Genomic DNA, 19,899 nt, shown 5'->3' on the forward strand with positions numbered 1-19,899 from the left:
CCATTTCAACTCGAGTAATAGATGTACAGTAAAAATGTTCCTACTTATATATATCACCACAAAAAGCAATCAGACAATAAAAAAAAATGCTTAAGAAGAATCGAGCATGGATTTATAGTTTATACCGGGCGCGCCTTCAACCATGTGGACTAAATAAACTTTGGCCAAATCTGGCTATAACATTATATATAATAGGAAAAATAAAATGTACCGAAGTCACAACAAGAAGTATTGCAGAACTATTACCAAAATAAATAGATCGAGGATAACGCGTATTACAAATGCAATTAAGTATACAGTTGCCCTGGTGTCCATTACTCAATCACTGTTTTCGGGGTCATTAAGAGAAATCGTGTAAAACTTTAATGGTAGCGAGGTGGGTAATCACTTGTGAGCAAAGCCGAAGGTGGAAGAACCAAGTCATTAAGAGACATCTTGTTAAACTTTGACAAGTCTTGTAGGATGGAGTAAAAAGGTTGTTGGGCCACAGCAGGCCTGCTACCCAGAAGTCCTGGTCCACCAGAAATAGGCCTTGCCCACTGATATCGCTGACTCGCTGTTGCTGCTGATTTGTTTGGGAAGGTACAACCCAATTTCCTAGGGTCGGCCCAATACTACTGAGAAGATCCGGGTGGCGGAATGAAGACCCAACCAAACTTTTAGGAGCGAGGCGCTGAAGGCGAAGACCTTTGGGGAAAACTGAAATGGAGGGCATAAACAGACGTTTTCTATGACGAGGGGTGGGTAAATCGCCTTCAAAGAGAGCTTTCCTATGCATCACAAACCTTAAAACTCCTGTCTGATTTTAAGGTGGGCTTCTTTCGACTATGTTTTTCCTTTTCGAATTTGTCAATAAATGCTTCAGTCAAGTTTTCTATATGCTCTGCATCAAGCCTTGCAATAAGCCTGATGTCTATTGGTACAATTAGGCGCCAAACCTTTTTGGGTGGAAATAAGATGCCACATTGGTACAATTTAAACAAAATTCTCAGCGTTAAGAACCCTTGTATTGTGTAAAATAACGTTTTGAACAAATTTAATAGTTGGTTATTATTCGTTGATGTCACACAAGATTCAAACGTAAAAATTACAACAAAATATACAAATCTGATAGTACTTATTGAAAGAACCCTTATATTGTGTAAAATAACGTTTGTGACCAATTTCCACACAAATTTATTGTAGGTTTGCTAAAATTCAAACCTATAAATTACAATAAAATTTACAAATCTGATAGTAGTTATTGAATAAGGAAAGCAAAAAAAACTAAGTTTTACTCGATCTTTCAAAAAATCTGTAAACATCAAATCCTTAAGAACTTAATTACTTTTCTATCTCAACTGGAAGTTCATAAACCTGAGGAAAGTGGCATACAGGAACGCGAAGAACACACAAAAACCAATCAAAACCGCAGCAACGGGACCCATGAAATCCAATTCAAATCCATAGTAGTCCTTGATATACGATGTGAGGGCCGGGTCAATTCCCATTCCAGGCACCTTAATTGTGTTATCCGCATCATGATATTGAGAAACAATGCATCCGTACACAGTCCACGCCATGGGGCAGATCCAGTAGTACCACACCCACCATCCAGGAATTTTCTAAAATTTCAAGAATTCAAATAAACATGAAACAATAGAATACAACTATCGAAAAATGAGTTGATTCAAAGATATGATGACTTACAGGTTGCGGGATATAAAACCCTGAAAAGATATTAAAAAGTAGGTAGAAACCAGCTGCGAATATGGCTGCAATATGCTCGTTTGGTGTAATGGAAACAGTCATCATTCCGTAGTATGTGAAGTAAAGGAACGAAAAGAAGTTGATGAAAAAGAGCCAGAAGAATTTGGGTACTGTCCATTCGAATGACACCATGGAGTACACTATGAGAGTGTAGTATGTCGTTTGAAGGAATACATATGGTATCTCAACAATAACCTGTTATTCAAAGAAAAAGGTCATTAAGTTTGTAATTTTGTAATTCATAATATTTGTTCAAAATTAATTTTACTTACTTGTGCCATGGCGTATGGTAATGAGGAGTACATTCCAGCTGCTCTTTCACGATAAAAGACTGTTCTTTCTGTTGCAACAACTGGCTGCACTGTTTGTGAATTGTTAATGCCAACAAAAAATATAGCTGCGTACATGGCTCCAATTGTTGTGCTCAAATCACTGCTGCTGGACCTGAATTTTTTTATAAAATATATGAAGTTTCCGACCATATTGTAAAGGGATGATTTCAAAAGAAGGAAAGACTCACTTTTTGCTTCCGATTTTCCAGAATACAGTTCCGACCATGAGTGCACAAAGCAAAGTGAAGAAGAAACGAACAAGGTTATAATCGGGATTTCGCCAGTAACTCCACCACATCTTCCATAAACATGAAGTGAATTGTCCCCATATATTTTGAGAATATTGTGTTTCAAAGTGAAGATCTTCAACACCTGGTGTAGGTACACTCAACTCCTTCACCAAAGCCTTGTTCCTCCTGTCATGTATACAAACATTATAATTAGTAATTACAAGTGGTTGCTACTGTTTTTCAATGGGCGGGTTTTTCGAAATCTTTGAGACAATTTTCCAAAATATATTTTATCACCAAAATTAAAAAAGACTTACCGTTGGACACGCGATTCACTGTAGTAGTCAGCAAAGTCAACGTCAAGCCGCATCTCTGCAGCACCAGAGCTGACTTCCAACATCCATGTTGCTGGATTGGATTTTTCAGGGATCTTTGGAACCCCAGGAACTTCCTAATGATATAAAAACAACTTAATTAGTTTTGTTTTTTTTGTTTTTTTTTTTTTTTTTTTTTTGGAATTGTAGTTTATATACTATGCACGTGAAATACCTCAAAGTGGTGGATGATGTTTTTAGAACGCCTGCCTAGTGGGCCCGCATAGATAACTTTTCCTCCTCTTTTCAATAGCAACAACTCATCAAAAGATTCAAATATATCAATACTCGGTTGATGAATGGTGCAAACAACCGTTCTCCCTGTGTCCACAGTGTTTCTTACAGCTCTCATAACAATGGCAGCTGCTCTTGCATCAAGTCCAGAAGTCGGTTCATCCATGAAAATAATTGAAGGATTTGAAACAAGCTCTACTGCAATTGTAAGCCTCTTTCTTTGTTCAGTTGACAAACCACTGACTCCTGGAAGTCCCACTATTGCATCCTTGATGTTATCCAGTTCGACTAGCTCCATTACTTCACTCACAAAAACCTGAAACGTAATATGATTAATTAACACTTTATGCTTCTTTTTGATATCTTGTTTGACAATTTTCATTTTCTTTTTACCATTTTGTCTTCCTTGCTGACTTGTTTTGGGAGACGGAGGAAAGCAGAGTAGATTAAAGATTCATGAACAGTGATTGTGGGAGAATGGATATCCGTTTGCTCACAATATCCAGAGATTCTTGCAAATGTTTCTTGTACTTTTGGGAATCCTGATATTCTTATGTCCCCTTCGATATAACCAGTGGTCTTTCTTCCTGCTAAAACATCCATCAATGTCGTTTTACCTGCCCCACTTACTCCCATTAAAGCAGTTAGGACTCCAGGCCTAAAAGCACCTGTTACATCAGTAAGTAACTGCAACCTATTTTCTGTCACTCCTTGCTCTCTCATTTCCTGTTAATCAAGAAATAATAGTTAAGCCTAATAGTGACAAGGTCAAGCTTTTTGCAATTTTGTATAGAGAATAAATCACGTAAGTACAAATTTATATCAAATATATAGGGTTTTTTTTAGATGTGTTTATATCTACGCTGTAAATATTAATTAGCAGCAACACAAATTAAAGATTAGAACTTACACGAGGCATATCAACATAATAGCTCACGTTGTCGAATGACATGGAATATGGAGTAAATTGAAGAATCATTCCTTTCTTAGCAACACTACTAGCATTGGAAGTGCGTTTATTTCCATCAACAGGATGTGGTGTTGGTTGTTGGTTGGTATCTTGACCTTCCATGGCTGCAGCTTCTTCCTTGGAGATAATTGCTTGTGGTTTTCCAGGGGCTAGTTAGTCAATAAGAGAATCATGAGGGTTAGTAAGGGAAAATATCAATCGACTTTAGCAGAGTCGACTGAAACTTAATTACCTTCTAAATACATGAGAGCTATTGTAAAGAGGATATTAAAGAGAAATGCAAAAGCAAGAAGAGCAGCAGCACAGATCCAATATGAGCTCTCTTTAGTTGGGACGTCTAGGTTGTTTAACACTGCATACCCCATATTGGTTGTATTGTCTGTGCTCTGTGAAATATAATAGAATTTTCTTAGTTTCTTATTAGGAAGATTACTAAGAAAAAACAATAGATTTTTGTCAATTTTGTGGTTTAATTAACCACAGATAATTTATTTTTCCAATCAAAGCATCATAATTTTTGATAGAGAAATCAAATATCCTCCTATTTTTTTCTTCTATCATATTCCTATACTATGAAGATTGTGACACTTGTCATGTTTAATAAAATTAATAATTTTTTGTTACACGTGGAAGATAGATAGCAAGAATAAATAGGAAGATATTTAAGGTGCGTTTCGTTGTAGAAAACTTTTTTCATTTTTTAAGAAAATATTTTCAGAAAATAGAGCTTTTTTTCATTTCTAGTTTTCAATGAAACTTTTAGAAAACATGTTTGGTTAGAAGCGGTGAAGTTTACATTTTTCAATTTAGAAATTTGAAAAACTTTGAAAAACTGTAAAACTCGCTTTTATAATTTACATATAATTTGGAAAACTGAAAATTTTCATTTTCTTAGAAAACTTTGGAAAACTGAACAAACCAAAAACGTTTTCAAAATTTCCGTTTTTCTTGGAAAATTTTCCTAGAAAACTAAAATATTTTCGACAACCAAACGCACCCTGAATCTCTCTAACTTCTATTCTTTCATTGGAAATTATTTGTTACTATGGTTTAACATACAAACCTGTCCAAAAATATACCCTTTTTAAAAAAAATTGTTACTTTTATAAGTTTTTGTGATTTTGAATAAGAATTACCAACTTACCCTTTTGTTTGTCCATCTAGGATCAAGAAACTCGTTTATTGCAAACGCTTTCAAGCCATAAGACAGAGGTGAAATCCAATACGCCCACTCCCACCAGTTTGGAATACGGGTTTTAGGAAGTATAAAACCACCCAACAAAAATATAAGAAGAAGTACGATAGATCCACCCGTGTTTGCAATGTTCATTGTTTTACACACCCCAGCAATTAACCTAAATAGTCCTGCTGCCACATTTTGGATCAAGAAAACCAAAAGAAAATGCTTGAAGAACCTGTAAACCATATTTCCATTAGCATATATAACATCAAATTAAAATAACAAAGTTTATTATAAACTAACAAAAACTATTAATAAATAAATTAATTACCTGGAAGCATCAGGGGCAAGATCAACGCCAAAGTAATATATCCCACACCACATAATACTCTCTAGCATAGATATAGGAATACGTAGCAAGAAAGCTGGAAGAGTGAAAGCCCATGAAGGGTGAAACATGAGGTCCCTTTGTTTGTAAACAACCGGAAGCCTCAATATGATTAATGAAAGATCAGCAAGCCCATTAAACATGTTTATGAGCAAACTGTTTAAAAGTGCCCCTACATAAATAACACCATCTTGTTCATTCCTGTGGTGCATGGTTGTCCTAAAATACAAGGTTGTGCAAATAAATGCTATAAACACGATTTGTATAGACTTGAAAACGTAAATAAACGCGTTTCTCTTCATTAGTAGCCACTCTTTATCCAATGAGGCCTTAAGGAGCTCCATTTTAGGGACCAAGTATTTTTCAAAAACTAAAGCTGCTTTATGGCTTTTGTTTTTATCGTATGGAACTGACAACTCCTTTTTCAAATTTTCCCCCACATGGAAATGATTGAATCGCTCGGAAAACTCAGTGACTGGTATATATCGATATGGCATGCTTTTATCTGCCCAATATTGTTCTTGATCCTTTTTAGAGGTCACCTTTAATCATAAAGATACAAAATGTTTAATTTGTAATAAATGGAATAGATCAAACGTCTCTGGAATATATCTATCTTTGTTCTAATTAACAAGATTGTTATTGTGTGTTTAATTACCTCTTGCAAGAAATCAGCTGTACCCTTTCTTTCAGGACACATGAATCCACAACTCTCAAAGAACTCAACAACATATTCACGTGGTCCTTGATACACGATTTGGCCCTCAGATAGTAGGATAATATCATCGAATAGATCAAACGTCTCAGGAGCAGGTTGAAGTAAGGACATAAAGATTGTTGAATCGGTGAGGTGTACAACTTGCTGTAAGCACTTGACTATTTGAAACGTAGTTGAACTGTCTAGACCTGTTGAGATCTCATCCATAAACAAAGTTTTTGCGGGTCCCACAAGCATCTCACCTGAACCCGGAATTAATTTATCCATTCAGCACTTTATGCATACAACACTTGAAGGGAAAAACAAAAAATTAGTTGAGAAAAACGAGCAGAGACAGTTAACCTGTGGTTACACGCTTCTTTTGTCCTCCAGAGATACCTCGTCTCATTTGATCTCCAACAAAAGTGTCACGACAGACATCTAGGCCCAATATCTGTTTGGTTTTAAAATATATGAATATTGTTAGTGTTCAGTATCAGCAAGACATGCATCCCATCTGTCTCTATATATGTTAGAATGAAAATCCAAAACTCCATGTATCTAACTAATTACAAATCTTCTGATTTTGGTGTGGAAAGATTTAGACAATACCAAAGTTATACTTACTCTTAGAGTGTAGTACGTAATCAAACTGCTTTCATCTCCTTCAATGGCAGTGGCCTTCATAAAAAAGTCGACTTCAGGTTCTGGGTTGACCCCGTTTTCCTTTTCTCTTCTTGTAAGCTCCGTTAGCATTTCTGTATTTCAATGTATTGTTATAACTAATGTTTTTTTGTTTTAAGAATTTGAAATGTTAGTGTCCTATATCTGCTAGACACGTGCCTCTGTATATGTTTAAGTTCTTCCTATGTTTCTTTGGGGAATTTCGTATATTATACGCCTTTTATCAAAAATAAAAGCAATCACAAGAGTGTATCCTTGTAGTTTCTTTTTTGGTTGAAGATAATCATGAAGTGTATCAAGAAACTGAAGGCTCATATGACTTTGATGAATCAACACATGTACCATGTATAAACTACTCTTTTTAATTTGTTGTTGGTATGATCATTCACAATTAATTTTTTGAACATGGTGAAAACTATTGATGAATTTGACCTTTAATTTGGAAGTTGAACACTAACTGTGGAAGCTGACTGCAAATAATTAGCATTATAGTTAATACTAAATTGAGAGTTAGATTTAGTTTTGTATGACTGCTAAGGGGTTTTTTTGTTTAGAATCAAACAAAGTTCATATAATGGAATTTCCAATGTTTAAAATCAAAAGGGGGTGTAATTCCAATGAACACCAATCAGTGTCAAGATAATGAAATTCCATTTGAAAAATCAACCCAATATGGATACTAATTACTATTTCGTCATTTGATCAACAATCTACTTTTATGAATAGGATTCAAACCAAACGACACCTTTAATTTTACCTAATTCAAAACAAATTTATAAACTTCGAATTCCATAACCTAATAATTGATCATTAGAGGGTTATAACATATAGCCAATCTATACTAGCACAGGATTTAAATTGATTATAAAATGTTTAGAAATATTTAAAATAATGATTTGGGTAAATATAATATTTTAAAAGTTTATGAACGATAAATATGATATTTAGAAATTATACGGGTCAAATATGATATTCTAATGCTTTCATTTTTCTAATTAAGACTCTTTTTACTACAAGAAATACTAGCTATAGCAGCAACATCAAACTGGATGTGCTTCGGGTGTTTAACGGGGATATTTGTCGCCCCTATTGACCTGATTTCTTGTAGTTTTTCAAGAGAAAGTCTAGGACTTTCTGATAAACATGGTATGAAAGCAAGTCTAATTTAATTAAGTCTTCATATCGGAAACATTTAGCCTCTCACACTGGCTAGTATATGGTATATACCATCCATCTCTATAAATGTTGGATTTCACTTTCTCTCCAAAGACGCTTTTGGAGAGGAATGTAGGCATCTTGCTGAGAAAGCTAATAGTTAACATATATCTAAGTAAACAAAAGGTAAGCTACCTAAACGAGATCCAATTCCCTGGCATCTTGCTGAGAAATCTAATGTTTCTTTCACAGTCATTTCTCCAGCATGAATATCGTTTTGGCTAATGTATCCTGCTGTCCTTCGTGGTTCAAATTCATTGAGCTTATGTCCATTGTATGTTATCTCTCCATCAACTTTTAAGCTGTGATCCAGCCTTCCTGCCAGAGCCAACAGAAGGGTTGTCTTACCAGAAGATGGTGGACCCAATAGAAGTGCCAACCTATAACATTACAACAATTACAGTTAACCACTTGTAAAACAACAAAATCCACTTGATCACCCATCAATGGCAGCCTGAATGTATGGAAGAAGGAAAAATCTTGCAAAATGAACATAAAACGTACTGAAAACTGACAAGATGTGTGCACATAAAGCTTGAAAGTTGAAACCAATCAAAAGGAGAATATTAAGTAAAAAGTTATAATAGAATATATAAATAAATAAACAGATAATTTTAATTATATGTGTTTTAGTAAATCCGTACAAATCCGTCACCAAAAGTTGACTATATCGGAGACATGAAACTTATAAATAGAGGAGAATAGTTAGGATTAGACGTATATAACATAAAACGCATGCTAGAGATAGACGGTTGAAGGTAAAAGAGAATAATAATATGCTTGGTTTTTTTGGGTTACAATCATTCAATATATAAAGACTACACAAGGATAATTAACCATGTATATAGAAAGATGTTATCCTAGTCTAATAACAAAACTCGTGATAAATACAGTTGTAAATAACAAATGTATAAATCCAAGCTAGATAAATATGTCTAATGGTCCCATGCATTCGAAGCGAGAGCCGGTTGAACCGTTGAATAGTGAGACTATTATGACTATTATGGAAGTCATCAAAAAGAACCAATGGCAATCCTTTGGTAAATATATCAGTTAAGTAGCTAAGTGGTATCATTATAGTACATGTAAAAAGTCACCTCTCCTAGAGCTAGAAATCGACATCGTTGTAGCAAAGGAGGTTCGAGGAGGTGGATTTGGATTAATGTAATACATAAGATAGCATAACTTGTAAGTAACATATATATGATGCATTTAAGGGCAATCATAGGTGATGTTCATGGATAATGCGTACAAATGCAAATATATTAGCACCGATTAAGAAACATCTGACAGTAAATGTGAGATATGGTAAGGCTCAAACATGGATTCGACAAAATATGGGATAAGGAAATGGATCGCCGACTTAACATTAAATCGTTGTCAACGGGTGTAGTTGATGGTTTACAGTAAGTCGTATATGGGCTGGTTGAATTTTGTGTTTTTATGTCTTTGGTGTATTAAGTGTTTGTGTTTTGTAACGAAAACTCCCAATAAATATCTAAGTGCCCTAGGTCTTTCATAGCACTATAAGAGCCTGGATTTGGAATAGTAAAGTCAAGAAAACGCAACCAAAAGTGATCTAGCTTCAAGCTAAAATCAAATTCTATGACACTAAATTGGATGGTGGAATGGCCTCCACAGATGATGTGTCTGATTATAGGTTTCTTGTCTTAAAAAAAAGAGAGGATATTTACCATTTCGAGCGAATGGACTTACCCCAAAAGGATAAGGTTACCCTGGGTACCCAATGAAATATCATGTCATCTTGAAGAAAAAGTGTGGGCAAGTGGCAATCCAAGGTGTCATGGTGGATAGGAAATGGATAACCTTTGAAGGTCCGGTGTTTTATTTGGCAAGATGGGTAGAATTCTAGTGGCTGATACCTTGTGCTTGTCATGTAGAGATATTAATTCTCGAGTCGCTGGTTGCAACTTTTGTGCTGCTGCTTTAGAATATGTGGTTCATGTTTTTATCAAATGTCAAATGGCTAAGTTAGCTATAGAGTGGATTTTGGGGCAATATCCCTCCTCGACATTTCTCTAGTGTCATGGATTTCATTGACTTCGCAATTAATTGGGGCAATTGTCCGTATAAATAAGATATAGTTAATGTCATCTTTTATTGTTTTCTTTGGAACATTTGAATGACGAAAAACACGGTGTTTAACACCCCTACTAGAATTACAGACAACGATGATTACACATTCTTATGTTTGGTGGTGTAATTATAGGTTCCAAGAATTGAATTAGGTTGATTGGAGTTGTTTACCTTTCAACCATCTTAATTTGTAGCATGTACCTTGTTTAATAGTCTACGTTTTAGCTATTTAATTTGCTAATCGTGGGTCTTTTTTATTTAAATATATTTTGCCGTTTCCAAAAAACGTTTGTGAAAGGTGAATTATAAATTATTATGCCTTGAAATTTAAACCTTTGGAAAGGGTTTAAATTGGAAAATAAATTAGACAAGCAGTTAACTAGAGTAGAAATTAGACATGTCGTTTGGAATTATGGTAAGGATATACCCCGGATCAGATGGATTTACATCTAAATTTATGAATGCATACGAGGAACTAATCAAGTACGATGTAGTGGTTGCAGCTTAATTTGCATTTTCAACATACTTAAACTAACCCATAAAAATGCAACTTGTCTTTTATTGCTCTTCTTCCTTTAGTGTAAAATACTAAAGAAACAAATAACAATAAACTGATTACTATCATTGGTTAAGAATATAAAGTTATTGGAAAATTGCTAGCAAACTGCTTATATCGCCATGATAAGTGATATTGTTAGCCTCGAGCAATCCCATCTCACGATAACAAAATTTATTCTCGCTAGCATTGTGATATATTTTATGAATCTTTTTCATGCTCCTAAAAAACCATTCGATACTCTTGAATCGTTGAGAAATAATTTTTGTGGAAGTTGAGCGGGCGAAAGAAAGCTTACTTGGATCAAGTCGAGAAATGTAATGCCAAATAAATAAGATGGTGGGTTCTCATTGGGAGGTCTATATCCTTTTAATAAAGCGCTTTTGTCTAAAAGGAAGTTGAGATATCAACAATATTTGAATGTTATACGTGCGGTTGGTTAAAAGTATTTCTTGTCATGATTGGGCGTTAAATATCATCCATTCCCGTCCATCATAGTACCTTGTTTTTGTATTATATAAAAATTGTAATCGTCCAAAGTTTTAAAGTTCAACTCCGAACTTGATTTACATCCATGATTTTTAGAAATTTCTTCATTATCAATCTTTTTGTCAAACACCTACTAAGCTGTGTTTATATATATATATATATATATATATATATATATATATATATATATATATATATATATATATATATATATATATATATATATATATATATATATATATATATATAATTTCTTAAAATCTTGAAAATAAATCAAGTTACTATTTTAATTTTAAGAACTTTGGATAATTAGATTTCATATAGGACACAAAAACAAAGTAGTATTATCAGTTTGGTATCTAAACTTATAAACCTTGTAGGAAATATCCACTTTTCTAATATATATATATATATATATATATATATATATATATATATATATATATATATATATATATATATATATATATATATATATATATATATATATACACACACAAAATAAAGAGTATTCTTTTAAGAGCCAATATTTGTATGAGAATCTTAAAACTTCTAAATCATCAACCATTTTTCAAAAGCAACACCACCATTGGCCTCCATCCGGATGTTTTGCCTAACCAAATGTACATGTATGTACAATTATAGTTTTCAATTTATTTTGTGTTTTTTAAAATTTTTAAGTTGTAATTTTGTTAAATGTTGACACTAGAGTCCAATAGATTTGTAGCTTTTAAAGAAAAACTAAAACAAATTAAATAGTACAAAGTGTGCAATATATATATATATATATATATATATATATATATATATATATATATATATATATCCACATTTAGGTTTACATATATAAATTTAAAAAAGAAATATTATGTCAAATCTTTTTTTAACCTAAATATGGATTAGAGACAACATCTGGACACAAATGGTGATGTTGGCTTCCAAAAATATTGGTTGTATTAAAAGTTCTCATGTTATCACACAAATCTTGGTTTTCAGATAACTTTCCCCTCTCTCTTTATATATATATATATATATATATATATATATATATATATATATATATATATATATATATATATATATATATGCTTTTATTGGTAACATAAATATTTGAAAATGGTAAGTATTTATAACATAAGTATTCGAAAATGGAATGTATTTAAAAGGAATTCTCAATTTTCAAATTATTATTATTATTATTATTATTTTATAATTGGATCTTAATTTCTAAAATGCAATTTAATTTTAGGAATGTAATACTTTAAAAGACTTATAAAACAACATTCAATTTTATCTAATAGTCTTTATGATATTTTTTTCATGTTAAAATTTTTAAATGTTAATTTTTTTTTTGTCTATATAAAATTTAAATCATAACGATCTGGTTTCCACGGGTTATAACCTATTATATATATATATATATATATATATATATATATATATAGAGAGAGAGAGAGAGAGAGAGAGAGAGACAGACAGACAAACAGAGAGATACAGAGAATATATATATATATATATATATATATATATATATATATATATATATATATACAGAGAGAGAGAGAGAGAGAAATAAGTTCATGAGTTTAAAGTAAGTATTATGTTATTGTATGTATAATTGTAGGCCAATCAAAATTAAATAATTAAATAAATAAATAAGGTTAATTTAGTCATTTGTTTAATAACTTCCAAAAATAAACCCGTCACCATCTTTCCCTCACCCTTTGTCGCATACATTAACCCAAACCCTAGATTGGATGCTCCAACCGCAACCTCTTCAGCCACCGCTGCCCAGACGAGATTGACCGCGTCAACTGCTGCCGATGACGCCCTGAATAGCTAAGCATTCTTTTGTGACCCTACTGCCGACGAAGCTGGAAGCCTGGAGCTGAATCTTGCACGATGTCGTCGCCTGTGACTGCAAGGATCGATGAGTTCGCGGTCACCGCCGCTTCTTCCTTCCCCGATGATGCTGGGAGCAATCGGGAGGAACGTCGGGGCTAACGAATGGACCTGGTTCTTAGTTGCCTCTTTTTTGACTGATGAAGAACCCACCAGAAGTCTTCACAAAGGTATCATTCTTAGTTGCTTTAAATTTTATCACATTCTGATTAATTAGGGCTATACTTCAACCTAAATCGATTGTTAGTATAATTAAATTAGGTGTTTTTATCATTCTCTCTATTGTAAGAACTATATTTTTTCAAAGACTACTTTGTGATTTATGTTAAATATTGTATCAGAATACCTAATGTGAATTGGTTGTCTAATGTGATTGATTTACTGTAAATCAATGAAGTTTAATCGATAGGTTTAGATGAGTTTTTGGGTTTGATTGGTTGAACACAAATCATGGTTGTTTTGGTTGCTTATTTGACAGATGAATGCTTCAACTGAATTGAAAGTTGTTTTCATGCACACCAAGTGTTCGCTAAAATGCTTCAACTAATGGTATTTCTTCGTTTATAACATTCTATCAGAAAAGAATGTTTTTATGGTAATCATGAACATATTCTGTTAGAATCCCCCGAATTAATATAATTATTAGTAAATGAATTCCAATTCTATCAGAATGGAATCACGAATTTCAATTATGTTGGAATGGAGTATCGATATTTTTTCAATAATTTATTCATTTTATTTTCCTTAGAGCCTCATGCTTGAAGAAAGGACCACGAAATTTGAACGCCGCCTCTTAGAACCATTATTCTTTTAGAATGTATTAATGTTTTTGTTAGATTTTGATTTTTTTTTTTTTTTTTTTTCAAATTTGAATTTTTTTTAGTTTTATTTTTTAAAAATAAATTTAATTCTTAGAAATTGTTACATGTATTCTATAAGAATTAATGTAATTTTTTTTAATTCTTCATTTGATGGTTCAAGAATTTTGTTATTCTACAAGAAATTTTGTTATTTTTGAACATACTCAAGCATATTATGTCAGAATGTCCGAACAAAAAACCTTATAATTTGTAAGATCGGATTTTTAAAATTAATAGAATCTTTGATCCTTTAAAATATGCAACTTGCCTTTATTAAATCTATGTTAATGGACTAATATACTCTTCTAGTTAAATTAGATGATATTTTTCAATTATATTTAATTAAATAATATGTATTAATCAGTTTCTTAAAATAAGTAAAATGATTGACTCACATTTATGTATAATAATTACTTTAAATAGAATAACCTAAGCCTATATATATATATATATATATATATATATATATATATATATATATATATATATATATATATATATATAACCTTGTGTGTATGTATGTGTATGTATGTATGTTGGTTGGTAGAGGTATGCTTATGAGGTAAGGAAAAAATTAATAATTTAGATTTAGTTTTTCATATAGGGTCTTGTAATTTTACAAAATAATGAGTTTTTAACGAATTATTGTATAGTGAATCTTTACTTTTAGATTGGTAAGATTATATTTGTATAATATCAAGTTATTTGGTAGAAGTAATTAAAGAGCCGAGGTAATCCATGATTAAAAAAATATAAAGAAACTTGAGAGCTTATTAATACGGTTAAGAAGAATATTTTAAGCTGTCCGTAGGTATAGCTACTAGCGTCAAACAAAAAAAAATTTATGAGTTTTTAAATTGCACATGTATAAGAAGACAAGAGTACCATATTATATAACAATATTAAAAAAATATATCCGACAAATATGCCACTTGATGATATATAATTTGGTGAAGGGATGCTATATATAAGGACAATACAAGTTTTTTGTACATATTCTATGTATAATATAATATTGAATAAACAATAACACATTATCTAAATATAAAGTTAATACAATAAAAACACCTCTGAGTCTTATTTTGGATTAAAACACAATTCTTTGTCCAAAAAAGTTAATATGTTTTTTGTTTTTCTGAGTTGGTCCTTTTAATTAATAGGTTTTGAATATATGAAATGTTTTTATAACGATGAAAACCATTAAAAACGCTACAAAAACAACAAAATAATGTGAGAATTATAAATCAAAACAAAAAGTATATTCAAATAGAAACAAAAAATGTGTCGTAAAGGAATTTAATGTCATTATCATAGATCAAATCATTTTAAAAATTGAAAATTTTTTAATCACGAAAACATAAAAGTTAAAATTAGATTAAAACAATGTCATATTTGATTTTTTTTTGGAGGGGTTGAAGGGTGTGAGGATTTTTCTGGAAAAAAATTTGCGTTTTTTCTATAAAATGTATCTAAAATCGAAAGATTTACTTATGAAATTGCTAAATAATAATAATAATAATAATAATAATAAAAAGATCTTTCATTGAAAATAATAGTAAAAATTAAGGTTAATGTTGAAAAATATAATATATAAGTTAACCATTAAATATATAGTTATTATTATTATTATTTTAAAACCTATTTCAAGGAATTATTAGAAAGATACTCAATGATTAGGACAGATACACCATTACGTGATGAGTTGTTTTTTTTCATATGCACCTTCTAATTTTTAAATTTCTTCCACAATGTCAATTAAAATGATGCTATTATTTTTGTTTAAAAGGGTAATACTAGATTCTTCTAAAGGATTTCATATGATTATTATTTTGGAAAAAAAAAACATTGTTTATTTTGTGTATATCGTTTTTTTCCAATTCATAATTAGAATAATAGTCACCCTATCAGATGTTGAAAAGTATATACCTTGATGGCCTGATAACACCGGATGCATCTTTAAGAATATGAAGTTTAGCCTTTTGGGAAAAATTGATCCCGACAATAGAGAAAAAGGATTCAACAATATTTCTAGCAGAATTTATCAGCGTTTGGAGTGCTCTATCTCCAACATGGCAATCAGCTTCTATACACAAATTTTGAAACCGAACTTCAACCGTTGGAAGTGTGATTCCAGCCCTAAGATTAGTCAATATAACAATATTTTAATTACTAACCAGATCAATGGCAGAATCAGGATCAAAATAAGAAGGTATCCCCACAAAAAATATGCATAATACACAATAAGAAAAAAATTACACTAATGAATTTTTTTTAGGGGTATCCCGAGCTACCCGAGATATATACTAGATCTGCGAACCAAATGTTGGATTGAACACTTGTAATATTGACCCATCCTTGTCGATAATTGCAACTTAAATTTTGTAGTATCATCACCCATAAAAAAGCCAATTTTGTATGCACCTATATAAAACATGGGTTGTCCATACAACCAACTACTGTCCCCAGTTTTCGAGGTTCGAACCATGCATGACCTTCAGAATGTGGAGTTTAACATTGCTATTCTCTACCGACGACCCATATAAAAACATAAAAATATATAATTTGATGAATAAAAACATTAATAAATGGTATAAATATATTCAATTTACATATGACTACAATATAGATCGATGAATATAAGTTGTCTTTTTTTGCCTAACTAATTTAGAAAAACTCCTAGCCTTCTCTGTACCCATTTCATCATGCTAGCAACAATTAGAAACCGAATGTATTGAACTTTTCATGGATATATATATATATATATTTTCATATCAAACCAGGAGATCCGACTATACATGAATTTTGGTTGACATGAAAGCAAAAAAGAAAAATAGGGCAGTTAAATTTGGATGATGGATCAGAAGGACTTACTTGTCAACCCGATCTCTGAACTTCTTCAAGAACTTGTCGTTATCTTCTTCAGGGTCCATAAAAATCTTGTCTATAAATTTCTGTCGAGCATTTGAGTCAAGCGCTCTTACATCCAACAACATCTGATTATCAGAATGCTTTTGCTGCTGACCTAACGGACTATATGACTTGAAGATGGTGGTTCGTACTCGACTGTAAGTAGGAAGTTTCTCCAGCGCAGCCCATCGCAAGGCCTCTTCGTCTTCCTTGGAATTACGACTTGTCCGTCCGTCATGACTACCACCTCTACCAGGGGAAAACACATCTTCGATCCGCCAACCCGGGGAAGCCATGCTGATACCCCTACTTATGCTACTTGCGAGACTTTGGCTCACACTTGACTTCCCCTTTTCATCCATTTTTGAAACTTCGTTAATAATCCCACTAGAGTTCTTGCTTAAATAGGGTTGGAAGTTTATACAATCGATTTCGAGGGAATCTTCATACTTTTGAACCAAGAATAAAAAAACACAAAAGTTCAATTATGGTCCCTAGGGATTATTAGAAATTAGAAACATTTCCAGGGAATCTTGCGTACTTAACCAAGAATTAAAAAAAAAAAAAAAAAAACACAAAAGTTCACTTATGGTCCCTAGGGATTATTAGAAATTAGAAAGATAAAGTTCACGAAAGTTCACTTATGGTCCCTAAGTTATGTCATGATATTAACCATTAAATATATAGTTATTATTATTATTATTTTTTTTTTGTGTAAACGTAAACCTAGGGCTGTAAACGAACCAAATGAACACGAACAATGTCTTGTTCATGTTCGTTCGTTTAAGTTAGCCGAACAACAAACGAACACGAACAAATAAACGAACGAGATTTTCTTGTTCATGTTTGTTCGTTTAACAAATTACTTTGTTCATGTTCGTGAACATGCTAAACGAACATAAACGAACAAACATAAACGTACAAACATAAAAAAAAAAAAACACAATTGAACATATATGAACATAAATGAACATATAATATAACAATATATTAAAAAATAATTAAATATAGATGAATATAAATAAACTTAAACGAACGAATATAAACGAATGTAAATAAACATCATAAACGAACGTTCACGAACATAAATGAACGAACGAGACCATTGTTCATGTTCGTTCATTTAACTAAACGAACAATAATTTTTGTTCATGTTCGTTCATTTATTAAATAAACGAACATAAACGAACTTCCAGCCGAACAGTTCACGAACGTTTCGCCGAACGTTCAGTTCGTTTACAGCCCTATGTAAACGTATTTCGAGGAATTATTAGAAAGACACTCAATGATTAGGACAAATACACCATTCAGTTATAATTTTTATATGCATAGTCTAATTTTTTAATTTCTTCCACAATGTCAATTAAAATGATATGTTATTATTTTTGTTTAATAGGGTAATACCAGATTCTTAAGAGATTTCATATAATTATTATTTTGAAAAAACAAAAAAATAATTTTTATTTTCTATTCATACCGGTTTTTCCAATTTATAATTAGAATAATAGTTACGCTATCAGTTGTTGGAAGGTATATACCTTGATGGTATGATAACTCCGGATACATTTTTAAGAATATGAAGTTTAATCTTGAAAAAATATAATATATAAGTTATCTAACATATTAATCATTAAATGTATAGTTATTATTTTTTGTGTAAACTTATTTCAAGGAATTATTAGAAAGATACTCAGAATTAGGACATATACACCATTAATGATGATTTTTGTTTATATGTATCGTCTAATTTTTAAATTTCTTCCACAATGTAAATTAAAATGATATGGTATTATTTTTGTTTAAAATGGTAATACTAGATTCTTCTAAGAGATTACATGCAATTATTGTTTTGAAAAAAAACACAATGTTTATTTTCTATTCCTACCGATCTTTTTTTTCCAATTCATAATGAAAATAATAGTCACGCTATAAGATGTTGAAAAGTACCTTGATGGTCTGATAACTTTAGACGCATCTTTAAGAATAGGGTAAATTACACCAATAGTCCCTTGTGTACATGCCAGAAAGTATGTTTAGTCCCTATTTTTCAAATTTAACTTGGACCGTCCCTAGGTTTGATTTTTCTTGCACGCTTAGTCCCTATTGACATGAAATGACTGTTTTACCCTGGATTAATTCTTTTTAGATTTTCTTTTATTTCCTTATTTGTTTTAAATAATAAAAAAGAAAATAAACTAAAAATCCACACCCCTCCTTACGACACTTCCGTTCTCCCCTCTTCTCACCTCCTTATTTCTCTGGTAACACCTCGATCTAAAACCCTCCATCTAACACTTCATCGACGACTTCTGATGGTGGGGCACCGGTGAAGAAGGTGATCGTCGACTTCCGATAAAGCATCACCATCGTAGTTTCGCTCAGAAACCTTCTCCTATTTTCTGTAACTCCACTGGCGATCAGCCGATCACGCATCTGTAAATCCGACCTGTAACTCTCAAATACCTAGCCCAAACCGGTGTAAAACCCAACAAGTGGCGATGAACGCTCCATCTTCAGCGAACAGGTGGTGACGAAGACGAAGGTTTTCAGTTGAACAAATGTAGACTCAACTGTGGAGCTTCGATTATGATTGTAGAGATAGATGTTTTAAACGAAGATCTGTCGAAACCCTAACCGACGTTAATAGCGGCACACATGTGAGCCGGTGACGGTGAGGGTGGGCGTCGAAAGGAGCCTCTATCAGATTTAGATTAAGAAAGAGGGTAGAGAAAGAGGTCGAAGACCATCGCAGGAGCCTCCGTTAGATCCCGTCGTTTCTGCCAGAGAAGACGAGCACTAGATTCCGATGAAAAGGCTCTAGAATGAAGACCACAACCACCCATCAGAAAGGGGTGAGGAATGTTCGTCAGATGGTGGAGACGGTGGTGGTGGCCTGCAGTTTGTATGTTGTGTTTGGGTGCTTCTTTCCGATCAGTAACAATGAAGGGATGGATGAGTTGGGGAAAATGAAGGGGAGGGGGTTTATTTTATTTTTTTAATTGAAATTCATAATAAAAACATTAAATTAATTTAAA

The 19,899-nt window shown here is 32.2% G+C and overlaps 1 protein-coding gene and 1 long non-coding RNA gene across 4 annotated transcripts; one reads left to right on the forward strand and one right to left on the reverse strand.

The window, feature by feature from the left end:
• The first annotated feature begins 557 nt into the window (after positions 1 to 557).
• Positions 558 to 2,555, forward strand: LOC145042910 (uncharacterized). Its single transcript, XR_013680800.1, has 3 exons — positions 558 to 810; positions 1,377 to 1,963; positions 2,291 to 2,555. It is a non-coding gene; the product is annotated as an uncharacterized LOC145042910 (long non-coding RNA).
• On the reverse strand, positions 1,118 to 17,430 carry LOC145042908 (ABC transporter G family member 35-like). 3 transcript variants are annotated; one of them, XM_078991430.1, is made up of 17 exons: positions 16,829 to 17,430; positions 15,884 to 16,093; positions 8,189 to 8,433; positions 6,782 to 6,912; positions 6,518 to 6,608; positions 6,116 to 6,417; positions 5,401 to 5,999; positions 5,034 to 5,304; positions 4,122 to 4,275; positions 3,830 to 4,038; positions 3,313 to 3,645; positions 2,861 to 3,235; positions 2,629 to 2,762; positions 2,270 to 2,497; positions 2,022 to 2,193; positions 1,690 to 1,944; positions 1,118 to 1,604 (listed from the first exon to the last, which is right to left on the reverse strand). In XM_078991430.1, exons 1-17 carry the CDS (start codon positions 17,224 to 17,226, stop codon positions 1,332 to 1,334), a joined length of 4,380 nt encoding a protein of 1,459 aa, XP_078847556.1. In that variant the 5' UTR covers positions 17,227 to 17,430; the 3' UTR covers positions 1,118 to 1,331. The 3 variants fall into 3 exon arrangements, with proteins under 3 accessions (XP_078847556.1, XP_078847557.1, XP_078847558.1); XM_078991431.1 differs by lacking the exons at positions 15,884 to 16,093; positions 16,829 to 17,430 and adding an exon at positions 9,748 to 10,062; XM_078991432.1 differs by lacking the exons at positions 15,884 to 16,093; positions 16,829 to 17,430 and adding an exon at positions 9,770 to 9,893.
• Positions 17,431 to 19,899: the final 2,469 nt, after the last annotated feature.

This window comes from Lactuca saligna, chromosome 4, assembly GCF_052625555.1.
Source record: "Lactuca saligna cultivar CGN05327 chromosome 4, ASM5262555v1, whole genome shotgun sequence".
Classification (NCBI taxonomy): domain Eukaryota; kingdom Viridiplantae; phylum Streptophyta; class Magnoliopsida; order Asterales; family Asteraceae; genus Lactuca; species Lactuca saligna.

What these genes read in the sequence shown, in the direction of transcription:
- LOC145042908 (XM_078991430.1), bottom strand. Translation starts at nt 17,226, where the DNA reads ATGGATGAAAAGGGGAAGTCAAGTGTGAGCCAAAGTCTCGCAAGTAGC. An exon ending in ACATCATCCACCACTTTGAG is followed by an intron (nt 2,763 to 2,860) that starts GTATTTCACGTG and finishes TTATATCATTAG; the next exon opens with GAAGTTCCTGGGGTTCCAAA. An exon ending in AGTGAATCGCGTGTCCAACG is followed by an intron (nt 2,498 to 2,628) that starts GTAAGTCTTTTT and finishes TATACATGACAG; the next exon opens with GAGGAACAAGGCTTTGGTGA.